A 17,466-nucleotide genomic window follows, 5' to 3' on the forward strand; every position below is an offset into this window, starting at 1 on the left:
TGTGAAGTGTATAGTTAAGATGTGGATTTTTTTGTTGACAATTCTCTTTATTTTTCCTTTAATAAAATATTAATTTGGCTTTATTTCCTTATAGTCAACATAGACAACAAAGTTGGTGCTGTAGGTTTTATGTCCCGAATCATTCCCACAATCTATCCCGTGAGTCTCATTAAAATAGATACTGCCACCGGAGAGCCTGTTAGGGATAAAAATGGCTTGTGCATTAGGTGTGAACCAGGTAAATAGATAAATATTTGTAAATAAAATGTACCACTCGAACCTGTACGTCTTTTTTGTTCTATTTTTCTTTCTCTTTCACTATTTAGTGTAAACAATAATGATTCTACTATTAAATAAATGTTTATTTGCAGGTGAACCTGGAGAGTTTGTTGGTAAGATAATTACAAACGATCCAATTAGACAGTTCGATGGTTATGTTAACCAATCTGCTACTAAGAAGAAAATAATTAGAGATTGTTTTCAAAAGGGAGATACGGCCTTTTTGTCTGGTGAGAAATATGATCTTATTTCTTAGTATCCTTTAGTTAAATTAAGCCTATCAATACATTCACATTATACAGGGTGCGTAGCGTTTTTAAAACGTGCTTATAGGTGCTTATTTTCATTGGGTGCTTTTAAAAAGTGCTTACTTTTCTCTTTTTCAAAATGAGATCTTTCCTTTACTATGTTGATTTTCACCTCTAATTATGTAAAAAGACACAGTTCACATTGTTCTATTCAACATTTTCGCAATTAATTCAACCCCAATTTATTTCGGTATATTGTTTTACGTGATTCAAAATTTCATGATTTTTGACAATTCTCAAAAACAATGCCAAAAGTTTTTTTTTTTGACATGACGGTTAATACAAGATAAAACCGTCAATCGTCAAAAACTTTCCAACCCTGCCTAATTATGATATTTTTTTAAAGTGATTGAAAAGATTTTTTGAGTGCTTAAAAGGTGCTTATTTTTTGTTGAATAATTTGGCTACGCACCCTGTTAGACCTATCTTTATTGGTCTGGTTTGACTACACTTTAAGTTCCTGTATTCAGTTTCGAAATTTGAAGAATAGAGTTTATTTTTATAGAGGAGTAAAGTCATGTTATTTTATAACTGTTGAAAAAAATGAATGAACACAAACATTTCATTAACTTTAATTTCTATGAAAACATTTTATTTTTTTAGTTATCTTATTAAAAAGATTACTGAAAAAATATTAAGGCACAAATATTGTAGTAGACAGAAAAAGTGTTATCCCAGTCAGTCAATCTTTCTATATCTAATTTTGTTTGATTTTATATTGCACAATTAATTTGAAATTTGCGTCTTTCAAATTGCTCAAAAATTTTGTTTACGTTAGAGCTAAAAAACCTAAACAATAGTTTAGGTTTTTTTTTAATGTTGTTTAAATCAGAATTTTATATTTATTTTTCCTCGTCTAAATTTGACACCATAAAATTTTGCATCTTTTTATCAAATATGCATTGTTTTTAAAATAGTTTTACTTCGATGGGCTTTTTACTTTGATTAATTATGTATTTTTAGATTTTCATATTTAGATATTTTATTTATCTTCTAGCTAATTTTTGTATTAATACCATAGAATTTATGAGTGTGTTACATATAATGCTTTAATTTTTCTCCATAGGTGATATGCTTGTGATGGATGAGAATGGTTACTTATATTTTGTGGATAGGACAGGTGACACATTCCGATGGCGTGGAGAAAACGTATCCACCATGGAGATAGAAGCTTTAATCAGTAACTTCCTGAAACATGCAGACTCTGTTGTGTATGGTGTTGAAGTACCAAGTGAGTGTCTACATGTTCAAATTAAACATGTTCATGCTTAATTTGAACATTAATTACCAGGGATGAGATTTTTCCGCTTTTTAGCGGATTTCCGCTTTTTTCACTTTTATCACTTGAATGCTTTTTTGTCACTTGCTTTTTTGTCAAAAATTCAGATTTTTCTAAAAATTTCATTTTTTTTTAATAAGTATTCCGCTTTTTCAGAAAATTTACCGATTTTCAAAGAGAAACAGAAAATTCAAACTGCATAGCTACAAACCTTTCTCATTTTTACTTATTTTAGCTGTTTTCTCTCCGTTTACTCACAGCAAATAAGATTTTCGGAATTTTTTACCCGCCCTCCAGATAGATCCGATTTTTGTAGTTCAAACGACGCTGCTTCTGACAAGCCTTTTAGAGGTCCCAAGCCTGGAATCTGCTAATATCTCGATCTCATTCACACGATTTTAATATCAAACATAGTTTATCATATTTGCGTGTTGCGATTCTGATTCACGTGATTTGAGTATTGTATGTTGCGATTCTTATTTACGAGATTTAAAAATCTGATATTGTGATTCGTATTTACGCCTTTTTAAAAACCTATGTAGCGATTCGTATTCACGCAAGTTTAAAATTCAATGTGTTGATTTGCTCATGCGGTTTATAATATCAAACATTGATTTTCGTATTTATACGTGATTTTAAAATAAGGCATTGGGATTCGCATTCACGCATTCTAAAAATTATGCATCATAATTCTTATTTATGCAATCTAAAAATTACGCATCATGATTCGTATTTACGCGATCTAAAAATTATGAATCGTGATTTGTATTTACGCGTTTTAAAAATTCTATATCCCAGTTTGTATTTTCTCATTTTCAAAATCGTATATCTAGTTTCATATTCATGTGATTTCAAAATCCATAATTGTTATTCATATTCACGCAATTTTAAGATCAACTATCGCGATTCTTGTAAGAAGTAAATTTTTTTTAAATTAGTTACTATAAAGGTGACTGTTTTTCTAACGACGATTATTAGTATATGTAAGTGTTACAACATCAGAGAAACTGGAAGGGAATATATTCAAAACTTACATTCTGTGCTTGCAAAGAAGAAAAAATAGGATTTGTCACAAGATGTTTGAAGATGGACTAACGACTAAATATAGCAAACATAAAAGATATAGCAAACAAAAGCAATCACTTAAAAAGGGATTTAATTAAAAAAAAATTTGGGGGGAAAAAGAGTTAATTAACTCATCATCAAAATTTTATTTATAATTGCTGTTATTTATGCTATAAAATGCAAAATTCTTATCAAATAAAAAACAATTATCTAAACAGTTGCTGATTGTCATGTAATTTTTCAAACTAAAATAGCAATTTTTGTATGTTAAGGAGTTACTATATATTTCTACTTCACTGTTATTGATATGTTTCAGAGGGCTCTAGTTAGATTAGACTATAATATGAACATAATGATTCGGTCCATTGTTAAAGTTTTTTTTTCCAATATAATTTAAAAAGTAATATTACTGATATATTTGCTATAAATCACATAACAGTATTTATTAAAAGAAATGAAATATTAATGTATATTCTCAGTAGTTTTAATTTGCTGAACCAGGTAGTTTTTCAAGTAATAATTGTCTCTTATGTGAACTGAGGAAAAATATAATTTCCAGCTTTTTTTTTTCAATTGGTAATTTTTATTTTCACTAAATGTTAAGTATCAATGTAATCATTTATATAATAATAGATTAGTACCAATTGTACATCAACACATTACTTATCACCTTAAACGGTCTGAAATTTATTATTAAAGGGTTGCGCTTGCGTAAAATTTACTATTGTGGAAATTCAGCTTTTTTGCCTTTTGGCTAATCTCATCCCTGGGTTTCACATAAAAACAGATGTTATAATGTGTATTTTGCTAGAGCACAACTATGCCACAAATATTTACTCATAATTAAAAAATGCTAGAATAATGTGGTCTTAACAATGCTATAAATTAATACGAATTATTAAGCTAATACATGGTGCTTAGCGTTTTTAAAAAGTGCTTAAAGGTGCTTATTTTCGACTTTCGTTTCTTAAAAGCCCTTGAAGTTGCTTTTTTCATTGAGTGTTTTTAAAAAGTGCTTAATTTTCACTTTTCGAAAATTAGATTTTTTTCTTCTTAACCATGTCGATTTTTGATACGTATTATGCAAAAGCGTGCTTTTCACATTGTTCTATTCAGAGTTTTCACAATTAATTCAACCGCAGGCTATTTCGAGCGTATGAAAGCAACAATCATTTTACATGTTTGATAAAATATTTGCACATTCACATGTGTGTCTACTGAGGTTCGGTGAGATTATTGCCTTCACATGTGCAACTCTGCTGCAATTTGCAAGATATTCTCAATTTCAGATTTCATTTTCCGTCCTCTGATATCGAACCGAAAATCTCTTGATCATTTCATAATGGCTAATATAATCGAGAAAGGTGTTCTTCGTCAGAAACTAGGGATTTTATCATGATCATGTAAAGTCTTTGAAAATTATTTTGCATTTTGTTAATGTATATAGTGCTTAAAAGGTGCTTTTTTATTGTGAAAGATTTGGCTACACACCTTGTAATTGATTAATTGATAATGTCAACTTTATTTTGTTACTATATGTAAAGATTAATTTAAAATAATGCTTTTGAAGTGCAAAATGTATTTAACATAATAAATTGGTTGTGATTTCGGACTTGAACTTCTGCTGGGCCCAGTGAGAAGAACAAAAAGTACTGCAAAGCAGTGCACTAAAATATGCTATCTAAAGCTTTGCATGGGTGTCTGTTACAAAAGAATTGAAAGAAAATGGGAAATGTTTTGTTATATAACTATAAATATATAGTGCTGCTGACTTTTAACTATAAAAGTTTTACTTGACTTATTTTTTTATTTGAGATACATGAAGTAGCGATGAATGTAATTTTTTCCTTTCACCATTTAAGATAATGAAGGTAGAGCTGGAATGGCCGCAATATCAGATCCCAATCACGCTGTAGATTTTGATGCTCTTTATGCTGAACTTACTAAATGTTTACCTTCCTATGCTGTACCCCTGTTTATTCGAATATGTGATACTATAGAAAGCACAGGTAAACATCATTAAATTTCTAAAATTTGTATGCATGAATCTCATACTAACATGTTTGCATTTAATGTTAATGAATGCATAATGTTACATAAATGCTATTTAAGACTACATTAAGATTTTGAAAAGTATAGAAATCAAATATTTATTTATAGTATCCTTATTTACTAATTAATTTATAAGCAAAATTATAATTTATAGAATATAATTGAATGTTTTATTTTGTGCAAATTTTACCTGAAAAAACAAAAATCTCTTTCCATTTCAATGAGAAAATAGCTCTGACCTCTTTTTTTTATTTTTTTTTTATAAATTAATTTGTTGACAAATTTGTTATGTTTTTTTTAAAATCTTTTTATTTGCTTGTAGATAAACTTAATTATTTAAAAACCTAGTCCAAATTTGTTTTGCTGATATTATATGTTATTTGTTTTATTTAAGGAAATATCTTGTAGCTTATTTTAGTGTTTGCAAAGTGTTACTATTAGAATATAATAAAATATGTTATTTTCTGTATAGGAATTGAGAGAGAATATTGTTTAAATTTGGAAAATGACTAATCTTAGAATTGATAATAATAATAGGTAGCCAACGATGTTCAAAATTAATAATTTTATCACATGTTACAATTACTCCTTGCATTTATTTTATTGCGTCATTATAATAGTCACCCAGAAGTCCTAGTTGAACACATTATTTAAAATGGTAATGAAACAGCAGTAAAGGTAAGCTTAATTTGTTTAATTTTGCATAGACTCAAAAACTTCACTGCATGATTATGCGGTCTTATATATTTGTTTAAATTATTTTTATATAATGGTGGACAAATTTATTAAATCAATAATAGAATGGTAAAGCATGAAATTAATCCCCATTTTAAGTAACAAATATTCTCTCTGATAGAAGTTGGCATGTGTGCAACGTTGTTTGAATTATTTTAAGTTGAACCAAACTCGAATATATGTTTGAACACACACACACACCAAAAAATTCTTTTTTTTATATTGTTTCCTATATCAACCTCTAGAATATAAAATGTTTCTGAATAAAAAAAATTTCAGTGCTTAGCAAAACTTCAATCAACGAGTGTGTTGAGGTTTTCTTAGAAAGTATGGAAATTTCTTTTCCATACTTAAGAGAAAAGTATGGAGTAGAAATTGTGTGACTATTCATAGATTGATATGTGCTTAAGTCAGGGGTGTCAAACTCGCGGCCCGGGATGAACATTTTTGTGGTCCAGTCAATATATCCGAAACAAAGTGAAAATAAAGTGGAAATGTGAATTAGAAACGAAACCAGCATATAAAATTATAGTATACTTTATTTATAAACTATACGGATCATTTTAAATTGTACGCGCGAAAATGTAAAATTCTAAATTGGCTGAAATGGAGTCCGTTTCACACTAACCTATCAGTTAGATAGTACATATTCAGGTTTATCCTACTATGGCGAGGTACGTTGGTTATCTTGCTCCAAGGTTCTCAAACAATTCTGGGATGCGAAAGTAGAAATATGTAAGTTTTTACAAATTAAAAATCAAGATACAAGCTTGTTCTCAATCAAATATGGTTGCAAGATTTATCCTTTATGGTTGATGTAACCAAACACTTATCCGATTTAAATTTATTGTTACAAGGCATTACGAACATATATGACATAATTAATGTATTCAAATGTAAACTATTTCTTTGGGAAAGGCAACTGAAAAATGAAGATTTAACGCACTTCCCTACGGGCAACAGGAACAAATCTAGTTTAAATGATACTGCATCGTATAAAAAATACGCAGAAAAAAAAATTCAAATCTTAGAACAGAATTTGAAACAAGGTTTAAAGATTATAATTTTTTGGAAGACAAATTTTGTTTGCTTTCTTCGATTTTCTCAATAAATATAGACTCAGTACTCAGTTACATGCAAATGGAAGTGATTGAGATTCAATGCGACTCAAATTTGAAGGCAAAATTCATAGAAGTGGGTGTGCCTGAGTTTTACGAATATTTACTGGCAAGGTTTGAAAATAAAGCGAAAACTCGTATATGAAATTATTTCCATGTTTGGAAGTACTTATCAGTGAGAGCAATTATTTTCTGTTATGAATATAAATAAATCTCCTGTCCGAAATCGTATGAATAACGCTCATGTTGGGTCATTTTGAAAGTAGTCTAGGCCAATAAAATTTCTCCCGAAATAGAAAAGATAGTAGCAGAGAAGAGATATCAAGTATCAAACAATAATTTAACTTTATATATGTTTATTACAATGTACTTTTCAAAATAAAAATTTTTGTTTCGATGAACATTGATTTTTTTTGCGGCCCACCTAAAGTTAAGCATTGTTTATTTGGCCCAGGTTAGCTTTTGAGTTTGACACCCCTGGCTTAAGTGATATGATTTTTATTCGTATATTATCACTTTGATATTTAATAGTGTAGTTTGCAATTAAAAACATTAAATCCTTTAATAAATCATATCGGCCAGACTTGTATAACCCACAAACACCTTTTTCTTTCTAATTGTACCAGTACCAGAATGTTTCAGTTGAAAGGCACCCCTAACTGTCATACATATTTTGTCGTAGTGTGCAAATTTAAAAATCCAAGACTCCACTTAAGTAGCTTTAATTAAACATTTACTTTATAAATTGAAGATAATCCTTACTGTACCATTTTCTCATGACTAAGGAACTTTTTGTTTTTATGCATTAATCTTAGACAACAGTATCATTAATAGAATTTATCTTGCAGGTGTCTCGCCTAGCTAAACTAGCTCTCCAATCAATTAAGCTGTTAATAAATCTCAAATTATATATAAAGCAAAATAAAAATGTTAATTTATATATTTATTTTATTGTATAATGGATGGTGTTTTCAGTAGAAATGTAAACAATAACAATCTCGAGCTGTATGCCTGCTCTAGTTCCGGTTAGAAAGTTTGCAGCTGCTTACTACATGTTATTCTGCGAGGCGATATTTTCAAACGGATAATTTTGTATTCAATAAAAGAAATAAATTAGATAATTTCTGAGCTCAAATCTGCCGTATTTCATAAGATATTAATGTTATTATATAATTCTGGTGAGTTTGAAGTGAAATTTTTTTTTAGTTATTTAGAGGTATATTGTTAAAAAAGGTGACAGGGTTGCTAGATTTTGAATAGCTTGCTTTTTTGGCAGTGTTGATATGGCCTCTTTCCATAAGTTAATTACTGTTTGTTCTTGTTGCAAGCTGTGCACCATCTTACGTTAGTGTTAACACTTTTAGCATTGTAAATGCAAGTATTGTTAGCATTGTAAACACAAGTAATAAGTAATCAAATGCATTTTTTGCAAGAATCTCAAAACACAATAATGCCAAATGGCTTTAAAATACAACGGAAACAGTACACCGGAAATTTAGGCGGTACCGAGCTTGCAGCATTCCCTAGTGTAGAAAACACCATCCATTGTGTTGCATTTTTTACATTAAAGTATAATACATTGTTTTTTAAATGAAAGAATTTTTTCTTAGGCACTTTCAAATTAAAGAAATTTGATCTCCAGAAGCAAGGGTTTGATCCAAATGTTATTAAAGATCCTATTTTCTTTGGTGATAAGAAATCACACACTTACAAGCCATTAACACCAGAAACTTATGCCGCAATATGCAATGGCTCCATTCGGCTATGAACAAACTCAGTTTGGTTAGTTCAAAGATTCCCATCTGTGTACAGTTAAACACTATTGAACAGTTCTTAATCATAAATGTAGAAGTATGATTTGGAAAATAATTTGCCACATATAGATATTTTCCGACTTAAAAAGGAAGCATTTAACTTTAATTGACTTCAAGTGGTTTATCATTTTATTTATTTGAAATATATCATTGGATTTATCCTGATATGTATGTTAGATTGGATGGTTATAGATATGTTTAAAGAAAGAAAAAAAAATTCTATTCTTAATAGTGCTAAATGTTTTTATGTGTGTTTCTAAAATAAATGTTAAAAAAAATACTACAGATTTTTTAAATTGAGTTGAGATATTTTTAAATAATGTGCTCTGTGATTTCAACTTGCTTTCTTGAAAACATATACATTTTTATTATAGAAATGATCCCACTTGATTTAGAACCCTCAGACTCTGTATTTTAGTTAATAAAAGTTTTAGAATTATTTTACATTATGATCTAAAGAAATAATTTAAACTGAATTTATTTCATTTTACTTTTTCTGCATTTTTGTCAAAAACTTAATTATTTAGTAAACGCATTTTATGTCTGGTTTAAGTTATCATATTTATGTAACTTTAATTATGAGAGACATTATTAAATATTATTACTTACATTCATTAATTATTAATAATTACATACACATAATGCAATATTAATAATGTCTGTAATATTATTAATACAGACATTATTAGTATTTTGTAATATTGTAAGCATAGTGTTTGTAATTTATTTAGAAAAAAGTTTAGTTTGATAAAATTAAAATCTAATGTATCATTTAAATCTAACTCTAATTACTTGAAGAAATATTTTATCAGAAGATTCAATTCTTATACAAAACAAATTATAATTTAGATTCACATTAATAATATTAAATTTAAAAAAAATTTTGTTTTATAAAAAAAAAAAAACTTTCTGTTGGTAGGAAAAAATATTAGTGAATTTGGTTAAAATAATTCTAATATGCAGTGTTTTTTTTTTTATTATAAAGGGTTGCCTTTACCGTTGAACTGTAAACGCAATATATCTTCATCATAATATTCTGTGTCTGTTAATTTTACTCTGTGATCTTATTTTACAAAAATTATAACTTTTGCTTTTACATTTATTTGTCATTTGTCTTGTTTTAGGTTTTATTTATTATTATTGTGATAAAAAGTTTTTTTATTTAAATAATTATTTAAACCTTGCTGCAAATAAGCTTATTGATGAACTTTTAGAATCATTTAATTTAAAAAGTAAGTTGTTATTTTTAATTTTAGTTTGAATCTCTTGTATTTATATTTTATACTTCAGTACACTTGCCTTTACTTAAATACCAGTGCTTTATATATTGCCATTGACTCATATATCAGTTTTATCTGTGTGAAAGTTTATTTTGCTCCTTCTGTAGTTCTTTACCTATGAATTATTTTCAAATAATTTTTTATTAAGAAAAAACTGTATTAAATTTATTGTGTGTCATTGTAATTTGTTTGAAAATGTATTTACAGCTTAATGGCATGTGCTTCCACTTTGCTAATGATTTTTTTTTTCTTTCAATTCTATGATCAACTGACTGTCATTTTATCTATCTCAACTAATTGGAAGAAAAAGGTTCTATGTATTTATCATGCTTTAACTTAATCCAATTAAGCACATCTTAATGCATTTCTTTTTTTTTTAAATAAAAAATAAATAAGATTGTGTATGGTTGGTAGTAATTATACACAAAATTTTTTATAAGTTTGTTGTATTAATTTAGCTGTTAGAAATGTTCTATGAACTGAATCATCTATAAACTGGTTTTTTATCTGCCATATTTTAATCCGAAAACCATAGAATGTTAATTAGTCGATAGTGGAATTTCCGTCTCCCATTTTTACTTACTTTACTTGAATTCTGCTGAGTGCTAATTAAAAATATCTATCGGTCACGTTCTATGTCTCTTAACTTTGTTTTTAAGTCTGAATTGTGATCTCCCTTTGTTAGTATAATTCCCTTATGCTATTACTTTCATGTTTTTGTAATGCTACTAAAGGATGAAAAATTAAATAATTAGTTTGTTGATATAGCAACATTCCCACCTAATGTATTCCTATATGTTCAATTGAATATTACAGTTTTTGCAAATTTTAGTAAAGTTTTGCATGTGTGTATCTATTGAAATTATTTACTGGTTGTGTTTAGTTACAAGTAATTCATCTAAATATCTGTAATTTAATTTTTTTAGTCTTATTATCTATTTTAAAGTATTAAATTTGGGACCATCTTTTGATTCAGTTAACAAAATTTCACTTGCTGTTACATTTTTAGTAGATTAATGCTACAAGTGTTCAAAAAAGATTTTTATATATATATATAATATATATTTAATATCTGTTTGCTGAAAGAACTATAAGAATTTACCAAAAATGACTACTTTTATTGATTTTAGTCTAGTTATATCTATTAATTTCTTGATGAGAATTTTAACGAATGTAAAAATTGAAAATTAAAATTACATCTTATTTACAATTTGTATGTTGAATTTAATATATTCATATATATATCCCAATTTAAAATGTATTTTTTGCTTAACCCTTTTGTTACGGTTGTCCACTCTGCTGAAGTGACGCCATTTAACCGTGCATATTGATAAACTAATGTTCTGATTTTCCCATTTTAGTGTTACATATGAATATATTTGAAGATTTTGCAAGTATTATAAATAGAAATGTAATTTAGGATAATTCAAAAGAATCTTAGTAATTTATTTCTGTGTGATAAATTTTGAAACAAGGCAAACCAACTTCTGCCCTGTGCGTATGAACTGGGGCTAAATTTGGTGCTAGTACACAGAGGGCATCACATGGATTTCGGCTAAATACAGCACTCGTAATGAAAGAGTTAACATTCAATGCTAAGCATAATTATATTTTTAGAAATTAACTATAATACAATATATAATTTTATTATAATAAAGTGTAATGATAATATTTTTGTAAGCTAAAATATCTTTGTCATATTTTTGAAAATCAAAAATTTAATTATTTTTGCATTTATTCATTCTTATTTGTTATCTAAGAATAAATCATTTTATTTTAACTATCTTTTTAATTTTATTGATAGTTTTCATTATAAGTACAGGTTGGATAAATGTTCAAAAAATAAATTTTTGTATAAATGTTATCTCGTGCTTTTTCTATTTGTCTTAGAGTGATATCTGAAAATTTTTTACATTGCGCATTTTTGGCAATTTGTCTTCTTATTTAGGTGCCTTTTATTATAAAAATGACTGCTTTTAAAAATATTTTGAAATTATTATAATGTTGCCATTTTAATCATATTTCAAATTGATCATATTCATTGTAACATCACTATGTAAACACCATAAAATCAATATTTATCCTGCACCAAAAAAAATAATTCTTCTTATTTTTTTTCCATTGGGAAAGTGCAGCAGAATTATTTTTAATACAATTTTGCTGTGAGACTTCACGCTTAGAGGGTTAAAATGCTTATAGTAGACTTGATGGTAGAAAACTGCATTTAATTATGCATGTTTTTCTGCGCAACAAATCTGCTTTTCTCACTTTCATTGAGAACTATGTATAAGAGTGAGATATTTACACAAAGTTGCCTACTTGCAAAATAATTGGCGCTTAATTATATTGGTACTGTTTTCTTATATAAAAATAACTGATTAATTTTAATAGTTTATGAATTTAACTTATTCTCTCATGTGTTTATTTTTTACTCTAAATATTTTAATTCAGTTTGTAAATAATCTAAAATATTTAAAGATATTATGAACTAGTGTGCCCAATGTGCATAAGAAAATATTTTTTTAAATATTGAGTTTCGTGCAAAAAAATAGTAACTTGCTGTAGAAGATGTAGGCAAATGATATAAACTGTAATTCTAAATAATTTAGAATTGAATGTTGTTATACCTATAATACCAATTCTACATAATCTTTATAATATGGCATTGAAAGGAATGGTTGTTTGGATGTTGATAATATTAAAGTTTCTTTAAATGGTCTCAAAATAATTGAAATGCAAACAATTATTTATATTAAAATTTATAATAATAAGATATTTTTTCTCAAATTGTATGCAATTCTTAAAACTGTATAGAATAAATGATCCTTGTGATAATCAAAATTGTAACTTTTGCTTTTTAAAATATTGCAGAAAAGTGACCTTCTTTGTTTTGGAATAAATATACCACAAATTAACTAAAGCACAAATTAAACTAAAAAAGTTGTAGAAGTACTTCAAACATGTACCATCATTAAGTGTCAACACACATGATGATCCAAGCTACAAATCAATCATCAGTGCCAGATCCTGAGTCTTGGCACTGAGGATACTTGTTTATGCCATTGATACAGTAGTATGCCTGTAACTCTTTTATTTTGCCAGTTTTCTGCTTCATTTGTCTTTCTGTGTTTACACAAATGATGGTAAATGTATATTAAAGTAAGATTAAATTAGAAACCATTATTACTTAAACACATTTATGGTACATAAACTTTTTATTTCTCCAAATTTGTAATTTAAATCTGAAAAAAAAAAAAAAAAAAACGTTAAGCTCCTGATATTTATTATTTGCATAAATTATAATCTTTATAACATTAATTTCTTAAGCAAAATTCTCAGTTACATGGTAGCTGTATATTTTTATAAATTAAAAACATTTAAAATTGTATTCATGGCTCTGATCATGGCTGTAAAAAAATAGAAGAAAAATTACAGTCAAAATTGAAAATATACCTTTAAAAATGAAAACTGGCTATCAACATCCATGCTCTAATGGTTGTAAATATGTCTTTTTGTATTAAAACAACTATATAGTTCAAACAAAATGCATTCCTCTTTCACTGAAATAAACTTAGTTTATTTAAACTGGTGTTTATAGTGAAATAGATGTTGACTCAGAGGGCCTAGTCTTTAAAAATATATATATTAACATATTTGTTTTTATATTGACATTATTTGTTGTAATAGTGCACTTTTATTCAGTTGAGTCTGTTATTTATGTGCCCTAAAGTTCTTTTGGCAAGTTTTGTTTAGATATTTAATTGAATACTTCCATTGTAATAGTCTTGCATTTTTTTTTCTCTGCGGGTGATTTCATTTTGAAGTTTCATGAATTATAACCGTTCGACCTTGGACATTGCAGGGTCAGAAATCTTTGCTCCTTGTGCATGTTTAGTTTGATACCATTTAACCTGGTTGCTTTCCTACCTAAGATTCTTCCTATATCCTGTGATTGGAAGCTGGTACATATGTTCTTGGTTATTTAGGGGTTTTATTTTTTGGAATGCAATGAGCACAAATCGATGTTTTTCCAAATGTTATTGCTTTATTGACGATAACGAAGCTTCCGATTATTGATGGAATACGACTTCATTCAACTGGCTTCCGCGATTAGCTTTACTATTGCCCATCCTGTGAATCTAATTTTCAGTACCTTTTCTATGGTTCCTTGTTACATTGCTCAAACAAAATCCTCCAAATAATTTGTGAATTACTTGCTTAGCGACGACTTTTTGTTGCATTTTGTAAGAAACGATCTAATGGCATCAAATCACAGTTGCATAGAGGCCTATTGATCTCACTCAAACGGCTGACCGTAGGATCACCAAACTTAATGTGAGAAAGGTTGGTTGTTTCATAGCTATTGTGGCTGGTATAAGCAGGATGACATCACTAAAGGTTGTAGTAGATCAAGTCTTTACTTTCTGACAACAAAAGAAAATCAGTTATCTTTCATTAGCGATGATTACCATTGTAGTACTCTGCATTTATTTTTAATAATGTCTAATGTATTACCGTTGTGGTAATCTCTATTACCATTGAAATACTCTCCATTACCATTGAAGTACTCTCCATTTATTTTAATGATTCTAAGTGTATACTTATAAACAGGGGGGGTCATTTTTATTATCCACTTGCATGCCTCTCTCCTAAACTTGTGTAAGTTTTTAGTAGTATTTCCAAACGTTGACTGAATGAAAAATTATTTCTTTCAAACCTCGGAGATAAGATTTTGTAACCTTGTCAGAAATTCAAGCTGAATCAAAATGGCATATTGATGGCTCAACCAGTTAGTTATAAACAAAATAACCCACGGGTATACAGTGATTGATATCATTAAAAATAGTAGAGCACTAATCAGACTTGGATAAAATTGAAAACTACAGAAAATCTCTTTAAAAAAACTTTCTGTGAGCAATTATAATTAACTCTTAAATATCACAATGTTAATTAACTTGTAAATGTCACAACGTTAATTAACTCTTGAAACTAGTTTCAACCCTTTCATTACTGCCTATTTGGGCAATTGCTGATTTTTTTAAAAAATATATCTTTTATAAAACTCTATATTGATTATTTTACATCCCTGAATGTCAAATACAGTGACGTAATTGCTGGTAAACTAAAGCAATTAGAATTGAGAATCCGTTATCAGGTAGAATTGAGAAATTACAACTGTTTTTTCAAACAAGTAATACCAAAATATTTTTTGCGATATTGAAAATTATTGATTACAGGATAAAATAAAGGAATTTTGACCGTATTTTGCTTCTATTAAGTTATGTTAAAAATCTTCTGCGATTGGCACAAATGGCATTTATGTACATTATACATATCTGGCACCAATCGTAAACTTACATTGAATTCGAAGTGCAGCCCAATTTTATCTGCCAAATCTATAACAGCCCGATTTGATAGTGCATGAGATTTGGAATGATAGTAAGTAGATTTATTATTTTATTGGTGATAAATACTACCATGAAATTAAATTATGAAATATAACTCAACAAAGTACATAAATCCTACTTTATATGTCATTACATATATCTCAAACAATCGTGAACTGAATAACTGTTTATGCTACGCTACTGAGCTGTGCTGCAGCCATAAAAAATAAATCTGGTATTGTTATCATTAGAATAAAGCTCTATCCTTTTACAAACATTCCTGCAATTAAGGTCTGGAAATCTAAAAATTCTACAGATCCCTCAATACATCATATATATATTCGCATGAAAAATGCTTCTCCATATTTGCCACTGAAATCTCAAACTGGATCTAAAATGGCTTAAATAGTGATATACTTATAATGGAATTACAGCAACTGACTTATGTAGTTTTGTTTTTTAAATTCAGATATGCTTTTTTTTATTTTAGTGTTTGTTACACCACTTTTTTTAGTATATGTAATTAGATTTTTTCTTGACATTACTTCCATGAACTGTATAAGCATGTTTGCATCTGTATGAATTGTTTTGGTCACAGAATTTGAACCTTTATTTTTAAAGTAATGGATTTGTTAACAACGAGTTTATGTATTTTAAGTAATATTTTATACAGTCATATGTACAGTCATTCGAAAGCTTCAGAGAACAATTAGCTCATCACTTGCATGTATCACCATTGTAACCTGAATAAATATTTCATACTATACACTTTGTTTTGCATACTCCATGCTTCTTTTCTCATGTTAACCTAAGGTTTATCATTTCAATATTTTAATTAGGCTTAGTTTTTTTTTACAAAAACAAATATTTAGTCTTAATTATTTTTAACATTAAATTTTAAAACAAATTCCTTTTTCTATATTTTTAAAAAATTTGATTGCATGGAATTTATTTAATTTATATGTTTAAAAAAATCTTACAATGTAATTAAATCAGAAATCTGCACATGCTATAATCAAAATAGGGGGAGTCAGGGAGTACAACAAAGCATATTCATTTGTATAGATTATTGACCTTTGAATGGAAAATCTTAAGAAAAATATTTGGTACAGTCCATGAGAATAATAATTGCAGATCCTTTAAAATTTATCTATAGTACAAGCAATTTGATTTTATTTCCTTTTTCTATTTTTTAGATTTAAAAATTCCTTTTCCTATTTTTATTTTTATTTGGTTGCATAGAATTTATTTAATTTCTATATTTAGAAAAATCTTGCAGTGTAAATAAATCTAAAATCTGCACATGCTTTAATCAAAATAGGGGAGTACAATTAATATAGCATGTTTATTTGTATAAATTATTGACTTTTGAATGGAAAATCTGAAGAGAAATATTTGGTGCAGTTCATAAGAATAATAGTTGCAGATCCTTGTTTAACTTTAAGCAAGCAACCTGATTTTATTTAAGTCGTAAAATGCAATAGATTAAGATGGCTCAAACGTCTGCTACAATCTGATAATACAAATTTAGTAAAAAGGCTCACTTTCACTAATCCCAAGGCGAACAGAAAACTAGGAAGACCACCAATTGGGTGGCTTGACTGTGGAGATGGACTTTCATATAGTAATTAAGGGAAACTGAAGGAGCCTTGCTGTGGATAGGACCAGATGGCAAAGACTAATTAGGAAGGCCTTGGATTGCAATAGCCTTGAAAAAATATATTCATGTGGATCTTAAAGTGTTATGTGTCTGAAATAATTTATGAAATATTCATCTATATTTGAGCCATCCAGTATAGGAACTGATGCAAACTGAAGAGCTTAACAGAAAATTTATTAAACTGATAATTTTTTAAAAACTTGTGATTTTTGGATTTAAAAATGTATTGTGATTAGTTGTAAGTTTATTCTAGCATACGTTTACTCTTCTGAGAAATTAAAATAAAATGGAAAAATATATTTTTTAAGCAACTTCTTAATGATTCTATTTGCATTTTCTAAAACTGATATTCTTAAGTTCGCAAGTGGTCTTATAACATGTCTATAGGCTAAGTGGGGTTTTTTGCAGTAAAACTATTTAAATCTATGTGTATATTGGTACCAATTTCAATTTTGTCTCGATTTTTCGTATGAGTAATACACGATTGAA

At 27.8% G+C, this 17,466-nt stretch overlaps 1 protein-coding gene across 3 annotated transcripts in view; it reads left to right on the forward strand.

The window, feature by feature from the left end:
* Positions 1–16,083, forward strand: part of LOC107439297 (Fatty acid transport protein 1) — a 97,122-nt gene extending 81,039 nt beyond the window's left edge. For all 3 annotated transcript variants that reach the window (XM_071178448.1, XM_071178447.1, XM_016051842.3), the window contains exons 8-12: positions 95–238; positions 372–509; positions 1,654–1,818; positions 4,794–4,940; positions 8,447–16,083. In XM_071178448.1, coding sequence (XP_071034549.1) covers positions 95–238; positions 372–509; positions 1,654–1,818; positions 4,794–4,940; positions 8,447–8,604 — 752 coding nt within the window. In that variant the 3' untranslated portion in view covers positions 8,605–16,083. The remainder of the gene's footprint in view (positions 1–94; positions 239–371; positions 510–1,653; positions 1,819–4,793; positions 4,941–8,446) is intronic.
* Positions 16,084–17,466: the final 1,383 nt, after the last annotated feature.

Source organism: Parasteatoda tepidariorum, chromosome 3 (genome assembly GCF_043381705.1).
Source record: "Parasteatoda tepidariorum isolate YZ-2023 chromosome 3, CAS_Ptep_4.0, whole genome shotgun sequence".
NCBI classification, from domain to species: domain Eukaryota; kingdom Metazoa; phylum Arthropoda; class Arachnida; order Araneae; family Theridiidae; genus Parasteatoda; species Parasteatoda tepidariorum.